At 43.8% G+C, this 10,550-nt stretch overlaps 1 protein-coding gene across 1 annotated transcript; it reads left to right on the forward strand.

Moving 5' to 3' along the window:
• Window positions 1–711: 711 nt before the first annotated feature.
• On the forward strand, window positions 712–10,061 carry S100B (S100 calcium binding protein B). Its single transcript, XM_067548579.1, has 3 exons — window positions 712–888; window positions 4,952–5,107; window positions 8,979–10,061. The coding sequence occupies exons 2-3, from the start codon at window positions 4,970–4,972 to the stop codon at window positions 9,117–9,119; spliced, it is 279 nt and encodes a 92-aa protein (XP_067404680.1). The 5' UTR covers window positions 712–888; window positions 4,952–4,969; the 3' UTR covers window positions 9,120–10,061.
• Window positions 10,062–10,550: the final 489 nt, after the last annotated feature.

Here is a 10,550-nt window from a genome sequence, read left to right on the forward strand (position 1 = left end):
CATGAAGTCCACTAGGAATTTCATTGTCAATTTTATGTGGAAGGTACAACATAAACCTCTAATCTAGGCTGTTCCTGCAAGGATCCCGAACTGATTCTTTCCCATGGTGTTCTTCTCTCAGGCCTGGCAAGAGCAGGAAGTGCAGAGATTAATGAATTGTGTGTATGTAACAGATATCGTTAACTAAAATATTTTCAGCTTAAAAAAATTATCAGGTTAGGTTTGAATTTTAGGTGCTGGTCAAGCCAATGTTTTATCAGAACCCATTTGGCATCCCTTAAAAAATATCAGTTAATTTTAATTCTCTTTGCTTTAGTGGATGTCCCACAGTATATCAGATCTGTAACCTCACCACTGCTGTTATTCAGAGTTGTTAGCATTAGTGGCTATTGAAAAAGAAATACGCTGCCATCCCTCTGTCATTCTTCCAGTTTTAATCCTTGCCACCACTTTGTCACCAGATGCTGGCCCATACATTCTATTGCCATTAGCTAATTTGTTTCCCTTCATTTTTAGTAACAAGAAACCAAGAACAAACTTCTTGTTAGGAATTTAAAAAGCTGATTGTCCACTCTCCTTACAAGAGATCTTTCTTTCTCTGGTACCAATGTATCAGTTAGCAGCTCCCACAGCAAACTGATGTGGGATAACAGATTGCTCAATGCACCCTTGTGTGTATTTTCACTCATTCCAGGAAATCAGGTCCAAAAATCAGCTGCCTCCTTCCTAACCCCACCTCCTTTTCAGGTCCTCATTGGCTGCTGCTGTTCTGCAGTAGCACTGCATCTTAGTCATTGGACCCCTCCACCTCCACAGATGAAATAAGAAGCCTTGCTGTCCTAGAATACATTGCTCTGACACCAGCAAAAAAGTGGACACGGAAGGAAGGTGAGTAGCAGAAATAATACCATGGTGTTTAGAAAGAAATGAATTTGTTAGCAAATGTTAATTCTGAATATGATAATTCTGGATCATATACCAAACTAATTACTGAAGTAGAAGTTATTTTTTTCTGAAGTCACTTTGGAACCTTGAAACCATTGGGGCTTTGTCAAGCTAAGCACTTAAAAAAAAAAAAAAAAAAAAAAAGCTAGAACAGAGTTGAGGCACATTTTTCATGCATGTTATGTCTGCAAACGTCTTCAAATTAGACAGTGATACAACATAATTGTGTACATCAAACGATTTCCATTACAACATGAGCAGGAAGTATTGATTTGAAAATTGAAGAGCAGTGCTAGTTAGTTGCTGTAACTTTTCCAAAGAGCATTAATTGTACCTTATTTAAGCGGATTTGTCTGTTTTCTTGCTCCTGTGACTGAGAAAAATTTGACTGCTGCAGAGAGTTGCACCTCATGAGGCAGGTCCTCAGCTGCTGTGAATTGATGTAGTTCCTTTAAAGTCATTATATGTATGCTAACTTGCACCAGCAAGGCTTGGTAAGCACCAGTTTGTTTTTTTCTTTTGTCAAAAAAAAAAAAATGCCCTGTGAAACTTTTTAAACTGTTTTCCTACATCTTTTCCCATTACATCATAAAGGGGTTTCATTAGCTATAAGAAACCTTGCAATCAAATATTTATGTAACTTCAGGAAGTAAAGACATAAATCACTATTCTATAGCCAGCATATTAAATAGTCTACCAGAAGCAAGTGCAGAATGAAGGGAAATAAGTATATTTGCTTGTACTCTTATTGCTTATGATAACTGGATCTTCTAATGTAATGTTAGTTGTTCAGTGGGGATAGAGGCATTCAGTGATCAGATAATAAAGACAGAGTCAACCAAATCTGAGAAGTAAAAGAAAGAAACAACTGGAGAATAAAGATGATTACAAATAACTTTGTTAAGCATCGTAAACAAAAATGTGCAAAATCCAAAAGCAAGCAGACTAAAAATGGAGCAAATCAGCTGAGCAGAAAAAGACTCAGCGTAATAAGTAACAATAACACATTCTACAAACCAAGAAAATTACACCACATACATGAATAAATATATATTTACACCTTTGAATTCCACAGTGCTATTTAATTGGCTGAGACAGGTTCTTGTGGTTTGACAGAAGTTATAAGCATTTTTCCTTCTGAAGAAAGAAAGGAGACTTTTTGCTAAGACAAAGTCACATTACAGTAAGTGCTAAAATAGATAAATCGCAGCACAGGAAACTGGAACTGTGATTCTGCAGCAAATTGGGGAAAAGATACTGTGTTGGAGACATTCTGGCCTCACTATGAAAACAGTGTATATTTTCCATACATGTTCACAGTCTCCAAAGGGAGAAGAAACCAGAAACTTAAAAAATACCATGGCTGAGGTGATGTGTTGCTCAAGGAATGGTGTAAGTCTGTGGTTCTCAATTTGTGGTCTACAGCCCAAGAGTGGGCCATGGAGCATTCATGGTGGTCTGTAGAAAGCTGGCTATTCCAATGAGGCTGGCTGTCCTTGTTCCCAGCTGTTAAATTACATTAAAATACATTAAATATCTTTCTATGTAAGCAATGGCTTTAGTTGCCATAGGAATGTTATATGGCCATGGATGGGAGATGAGGTGTCCTGTGTGATTCTGAATAACTAAGAACCTAGTGCACAAGACCACAATTCTATTAAGATGTGGTCCCACTGTGAAAATGTCTGAGAACCCCTGATATAAATTACCAATACTTTACTGCAAGCTTTTATACTGAGGTTTTAAAGATTAGTTCTTTTGCATTATTAGCTATCTCTGGATTGAACAGACACAATTTTTTATTTTAAAGAGCTAGAACCAATATAACTGAAACCTGCCCAAAATATATATATTTGAAAATAGTGTTGTGGTACTTCAGTTGTCAAGAAATGTTGTTTTCCAGCCCTTCACTTACTGCTTTTTTTTTCTCTTTCTTCTGTCAATGCTGAGGGTCTTCCCCAGCATCTTTGGGTGAAATGCTTCTCTGTGGCTTGGTGGCCCATCCACTGAAAAGCCAGTTAGTCAGTACCAGTTTACAGGAAAAAAAACAGTCCATCATTGACCTAATGGGTAGGGTTGGGTATTTTGATTATGCCATATTTTAGTATTTTAACAGCTTTCTGACTTTTATTTGTTTATTGTACTCTGCCAAAGTGGAGATCAAGGTGCAGAACTTGTGTTCAAACATCAGGGAAGTCTGGGAATTTTCCAGACAAGTAGCAGCTATTCACTCCCCATAGTGCACTTTTTGAGTTTAATGGTGAAATTGACAAATCCCCTCTGGCTATGTTACCCAGTAATCCTCCTTTCAAAATGTTACTTTTGTTGGTGGTCTATAAATTCATTAGCTTATTGTCAGCATCACTAAGTACTGCAGTGTACCTCCCTTTAACAAAAGGTCTACACTGACTGTTCTGGCAATATACAAATATTCTGCCTCTTATCCAAGGTTTTAAAGTAAGAAAAACCATTTAGGCAGTTTCCCACATTTGCTTTCTAACTTTAGGCTACATCAATTGAAATAAAAGTTTTGGAAGATGGTGTGGCGAGGTGGGCCTTTTTGGCCCCATGGGTCTGCGCTCCCTTCGGCTATGCCGGTGGTACGTCTGGGTGGGAGCAGGGGGGGCCCGGTCCCACCCTCTACCCCAGGCCCCGACCCAGGGACCCTGCAAGGAGTAGCCTCAAACAGCTTAGTCCAGGGGTTACTACCTTCCCTGGGTCACTTGTCTGCAGCCCCCCCTGCTGTGGTCCTCCTTCAGGCTCTTTGGGGCCAGTGTCCCCTGGTCTTGCCTGGATGGGCTCCTTCTTAACTCCTGTGGCGGGGTGCTCTCACAACACCCACACTAGCTCCAAGCCGTGTAGCAGCTCCGCTCCACTCCTCCATTGGCTCCACACCTTTTAGCAGCTCTGCTCTGCTCCTCCACTCAACTCCCTCTTAGCTGCCCCTGCCTGCCTGAAACAGAGGCTTTTACCTGCTGTGGCCAGCTCCCTAATTGGCTTCAGGTACCCCAATTAACCTGGAGTAACCCTGGCTGTGTTACCCAGGGAACAGGGATTTGCTAAGCCTGGGGCTGATATATATGCTTTCCAGCACCCTCCTATACCGGTGGGCCAGTCTGTATTCCACCTTGACCCTGCGGCCCTCCGGGGACATCAGTTGGCAGCTCCTTCACGGAGCCGTGAGCATGGGCGTGTACTTGGCATGGTTCACCCCCCGCCCCGACACCTGCCCCTTCTGCGGCACGAGGGAGACCCTGGCGCACGCATACCTGGAGTGCGCCAGGCTGCAGCCCCTCTTCCGGCTCTTCCAGAACCTCCTGCTGAGGTTCTGGTTCTGGCTGCACTTTTCCCCACACTTGTTCCTTTATGCGCATCCCGTCCGTGGCCCCACGAAGTCGCGGGACCTCCTCGTCAACCTCCTCTTGGCCCTGGCCAAAGTCACCATCTATAATACCAGGGAGGGGAGGTTGGCTGGGGAGGCGCCCTGTGACTGTGGGGCTTATTTCCGTTCCCTTCTTCGTTCACGTCTCCGGGCAGAGTTCTTCTGGGCGGCGTCCACCGGTTCCGTCGACACCTTCCGGGAGCGGTGGGCGCTGTCTGGGGCTCTCTGCTCGGTGTCCCCTTCCGGCTCCCTTCATTTATACCTATGACTCTCACGCCCCTTCCTGTTTTACATTTGTTGTCCCCCGTACTCAGTTACATTCTAAGTCTAGTGGCTCCTCCCCTTAGGACTCAAATAGTAGCACCCTCCTATAGCCATCGGGGCTGGCCACGTCACAATGGTCAGCTCTTCATTGCAATTATTGCCCCATTGTTTCCTTGAGTGCTTATTAGGGGCCTGATCCAAAGCCCATTGAAATGTAGTGGCATTGACTTCCATCGGTTTTGGATCAGGGCTTCATAGCCTAACACTGTAGAGCCAAGGGTTTTATTGTTGCACCGAGAAGGCATTTAAAAAAAACCCATGCTTGGCCTAACATGTTTCCTCCAACCCCTTTAATTTTAGGAGAATTACACCGTAACAATGTCTGATCTGGAAAAGGCCATGATTGCCATCATTGAAACTTTCCACCAGTACTCGGGAAAGGAGGGAGACAAACACAAGCTGAAGAAATCTGAATTAAAGGAGCTCATTAACAATGAACTCTCCCATTTTTTAGGCGTGAGTATTGCCTTTTGAACTATGAATTGCCTTTTACTCTATTGTGTACCAAATGTCAAGATGCCTGATGGGCACTGCTACACTGAAGATGTTTACTGCAGCCTTCTACAGTTCTCAGCACTCACATTGTTTGCTGAAATACTTTTAGCTAGCAAGCTGCTTCCCGTGGAGATGGGAACAGTACATAGACTCAAGCTGTGACTGTCAAAGAGCTCAGTGCAATGGACTGGTTCCAGTATTTCAGCCTTTGTCTTATGCTGTGTATCTTGGGAGTACGGAAGAGACTGTTCTGTTCTTCATGGTTACTCAGAGGGTGGGCAATAAAGGGGAGTTAGCTTGTTTAGAAAGCAATGTATATCCCCTCTGGAAGGCAGGTGGCTCTCATTGTGGAATTATCTATTTGCCTATCTTGTGTATTTCCAAGGTGCTTATGTGTGAGAGGCCAGATTGTACTTATCAAGGTCTGGTCACATATGGGGGAAGGCACAAGTGCTCAGATCCCCAAAGGGACTTAGGTACCTAAATCCCAGATTTAGTTGCTCTTGTGATCCACAAAATCCCTGCTCAGCTGGGCCCTAATTCTACAGATGCTTAAATTTTTGCTCTAAAAGTCCCTTAGGTGTCTATTTTTCTGCCTCTGTGCATGTGCACTGCTGCTTCAGGCAGGAGTCTGGATACCTATCTCATGCCTAAGCCCTGGCACCATCCTCAAACCCAGTGAGGGGAGCTGTTACTCAGCTGTAGGGCCTGGTCTGGTATGGGTGCTCAGACCATGCATAGCTCCACACTGAGTGGCAGGGGGAAGAGGCAGGAACTCCCTTATCACCTTTAGCACCCTGGCTCAATTCCACCGCTGCTTGAAGAAGAGAAAGCATTTGAACAGGGTTTTCCCAGATCTCAGGCAAGTGGCCTATCCACTGCATTATAGTCAGTCTCTCTCTTTGGCCCAATGCATATTTAGTTATTTATGCAAAGTGGAACAGCTTCAACAGGACAGAGTGAGAGAGCCCCATGTCAGAATAGCTCACAGCCAGTGGTAAAGAGATGGCAGTGGGAAGATGCTGTTCAGATCCTTTCTCCTCCTCATCAGCTGTGGGGTGGAATTGAATGAGGGTCTCCCACATTCCAGCTGAGTGCCCTAACCCTTGGACTAAAGATAAGGGAGTCTTCCTCCTCTGCTCTCCCACCTTTCTGTTTGGTGTAGTGTTAGGTGTGCAACACAGCCATTCTTGCAAGAAATAGATTACTCTGGCTCCAGGAGAGGGTTCCTGGCAGTGAACCCCAAGCAGAGGTAGGAGTGCTTCAGCACACCCCTCTACTTGGTGTCTGCTATTGACTGGTTCTGGCAGCTCCCCAGCTGATGTGCTGACTTGTGGATCCCATTCTCAGGTGCATCTCTCTCCTCAGGCATGTTCAGAAAGCATTGGGGCCTCACCAAAATCTGTTAGGTGCCTAAAATCTGCGAAATCTGTTAGGTGCCTAAAAGTTGTAATTTCCCAAGTCCATTTGTGAGTCTGGGCCAAGGAGCCAGTCCCTATCCTTGCAGGTGGGTGGGGCTGGGAACTGGCAATGACTCCTCCTGTGTGCCCCACAGGAGTGGAGAGGAGGAAGAGCCCCTCCCCAACTGCCTTCGGAGATAGCCCGACGCAGACTCTGATTTCCCACCTTCCCAGCCCACCCCACCCCCCAAATAAAAAAACAACAAGATGCTTGGGATGAGCTTGTGTCTCCTTGAGCTGCTGTCTGGGACGAGGGGAGGCTGAACCACCCAACCCAGGAGCACTGTTCAGACCTCTGATCCTTAGGCACTGTGGTGGTAGTTGGTTGTGAAGAGGGAAGGCAGACACGGGCACAAAAATGCATGTGCATTTGTTGCTCAAGCGAAGTATGGCTTTGCTGACTCAAAAGCTCCATTTTTGAGGTCCAATGTTATTTTTATTCCATGCAAAAGAGATGTCCTTTCCAAGGTGACATGGGAAGTTTATCTAGCGGAGTTGGGAACTGAATTTTTCTGAGCTTGTCTAGTGCTTAAACCAAAAACAAGACCCTTCATTTCTGTTATGTTTATTATCCTCTTCCAGAAACCTTTGGAGGTTATATCTGCACTGCAATCCAAGGTGTGATAGCAGCATGAGTAGACATACAGATGGTGGACATGGGCTTCAGTACAGGCTGCACAAGCACCCCAGAGATGCTGGGTAGCCCATTCTGAAGCCCACCCTGCTGTGTCGTCACTGCTATTTGTAGCTATGCTAGCCCGGGTGTGTCTATCCAAGCTGCAGTCACACCACAGATTTTAGTGTCAACATATCCAGAGATGTTGAAGTTCAGTGAGGCTAAGTGTAATGTTACAGTAAGGTTGCATAAAGTGGCTGCATAAAATCCAAAGCCTCTAGTATTTTTTTTTATGAACAGATGATTCTTTTGCTCAAAACAGTCTGAGAGCGTTTGCCTCTCTGTTCCTGGGCTAGTTCCCAGCACACTTTAGAGTTTCCTGTTGGGTTTCCAGTTTTCACTGATTTCTCAGCTGCTGGGTATTGTTCTAGCAGCTGGGCAGTGCCAGGGTGTAGGGATGCACTGGCCACATTCTCTACATAGTTATTCCTCTACATGGGAGAGCCCTTCACTGGCCAGTTTAAATGGCCATTGTACTGCTGTAGCTGCCTGAGCAGGCCACAGAGTATGGGCCAAGGATGGAGTGATCATTTCTCTTTTCCATCCATAGATATCGGATTCCTTTGATGAGTCCATCAAGGAGAGCATCAGCTCTAGGCATGGTTCCTCCAGCTCAGGAAACCTTGTCCTCCTAGTGCCTTTGTGGTATCTAATTTAGCAGCTAGATGACACCACCTGCATTCCAGGTTGATGGGCAAATGAAGTCAGTAGTGCTGCAGGAACGTAACTGAAGGCAGCTGTGTCCAGTCCTCAATAAGACAGTTAAAGCATCTTGTTACAAACTGGCAAATCAGAAACACAAAAAAGAGACCTGGGGATTTGGAAACAAAGTCACAGTAAGAAACTGAAGGCAGTGGGGAATTTTCTAACCCCTATCAGGGAAAGTTGAAAGGTGCATTCCCAGGTTAATTTCTTATTTGGAAGGGACTTTAAGAAGTATTAACATTGTTTTATTTAATCACTTTATTTAAGAAAACCATTTGTGTGGTGACATGACTTCAGCTGTTTAGACAATGACAACTCAACTTCACTGAGTCCCATGGGTAGCCTATCTCATACTGTACATCCTTGTATTAAAAATCCCAGGAGGACATAATTCTTCTTTGCATATCCAGAATGGGTTCAGTTTTGGCATCAGTTACGTCAGGGCCAAACAGCATTTGATGTGTTTGCAATCCTGTTCAACCTTTCTGCCTCTGCTTGGTCTCATTTTTCCTTAAGGTTCTACTCCTATTATATTGAATAATAGCCACGTTGTTGCCCATGTGTTGATCGTTTAAGAACAAACTTCTTTTCTGCTGTTACAGAGTTTCCAGTCAGATTAGATGGAAATGCTCACCACCTTAATCCTTCTGTGGAAAAACAAACAGCTGCTCCAAAGTGGTTTTATATATTGGTCAATGCAGTAAACAAGTGGCGCACAGTTCCTACTTCACGTGGGCCTCTGTCACAAGGAAGCTTGTATACGGAATCGCAGTCCCATGCCAGTGCTTGGAAGCCAGCATTGGAAATGGCTAAATTAAGAAAGGGAAACTTCTTTGGATGTGTTTTGAATAAATATTGAATGGAAGCCTAGTAGCTGATGTCTACTGTACTGTATATTAGCTGAGTTTGAAGATAACCAGATTATGAAACAGGACTCTTAAATCCTAGCCACAGCCCTATCCATTTAATTGCTCTTTCTTGTTCTGATCAGGAAATTAAAGAACAGGAGACCGTGGATAAGGTGATGGAGACACTAGACGCTGATGGTGACGCTGAATGCGACTTCCAGGAATTTGTAGCCTTCGTTGCCATGGTCACGTCTGCTTGTCACGAGTTCTTTGAACATGAGTGAAACATCAGAGAAGCAAGCAAAAACCTACCGTGTGTGATTTTAAAGATAAATGTTAGAATGTGAATTCTAATGCAGAGAGACCGAGAGGGTGTAGTAGGGGCTACTAGGAGTGAGTTTGCTAATCCTAAGTAGTTTTAGTATGTTCAGTGTGCTTTGTGAATTGAAACGTATGGCTATCTCTCAAAGGGCTTTTTGCCAGTTCCTGTCTAGCTCTTAAGCAGTATGTGTATTTTACCATACCTATAATTAGAGTGCATGGCACCCTCCTGCTACATGACTAGATATATACACAGATTCAGATGCAAGTAGTAGACCTTCCAAAGGTGGCCAAGTTTCATCGTAAAGGTTTAAAATGAAGTGTGGGGGGGTATCCATTAGTAAGTGGTAAAGGCACTGGAGACCAGAGGCCTAATCCAAAGCCCATAGAACTAAATGGCAAGACTTCCTCTGGCTTTAATGAGCTTTGAATTAGATCCCATGGGCAATACTAACAGTGAAAGAACAATAAATATGATACTCAGTAATTACTCAGTGGCCACACAGCACTCATATGAGCATTTTTATTTCTCAGCAACTTATTTGTCTTCAACAATATTGTTTTTAAAAGGCAAAGTATGTAACATTCTGGACTGTTTCTCTTATTTTTAAGTCTTCCTACTTTTAAACTACTTTCAGAAATAGGAGCTGAGGCAATGAGGGCACATAAAACTACTGTGATAAGAAGAGAGCTGGAAAAAAAAGGCTAGACAATGTTCCCAGGATAAAGGTTGGGTAAAAGGGAATATATCCAATGACAACATTGTTTTAATGTAAGATCAAACCCACCCTGCTGAAGCACTGCAACCAAAGCAATGAAAATGTCACTTTCATTATTTGTATTGTCACACACTGTCTTGAACCTGAGGGAAAACATTCCTTTCTATAAAACATTATGCTATTATATATTCCTGAGTTACAATGCCTGATCACTGGGAAGGAAGGACTGCAGAAGAAAAATACTATCACATGATTGTTTTGTGCTATCAATATAACTACTGTATTGGGTTTCATGTTGGTGATGGATCCTTGTATCCCTTTCAGAGACCCAGCAATCTAACATCCTTCACCCAGTTTAACCATGTTTATAAAAATCCTGTCCCACTGATTCTGACTGGTCAGAACAAGATGTGGATCTCTGTGGACCATCTCAGAATACTGAATCTAGACTAAGGCTTGGTCTACACTTGAAAGTTATATGGGCATAGCTACTTCAGTCAGGGGTGTGAAAACTGACTGAGCCCCCACCTCTAAACACAGCTATGTTGACAGAAGAGTGCTTCCGTTGATGTAGCTAATGCTGCTCGAGGAGGTGGTGTACCTACACCTATAGAAAAACCCCTGCTGCAGTGTAGGCTGTCTATATTACAGGGCTATGCTGCCATGGCTATGCTG

Source organism: Emydura macquarii, unplaced genomic scaffold (assembly GCF_026122565.2).
Source record: "Emydura macquarii macquarii isolate MOO-44397 ecotype Brisbane River unplaced genomic scaffold, CSIRO-AGI_Emac_v2 contig_1253, whole genome shotgun sequence".
Lineage (NCBI taxonomy): Eukaryota > Metazoa > Chordata > Testudines > Chelidae > Emydura > Emydura macquarii.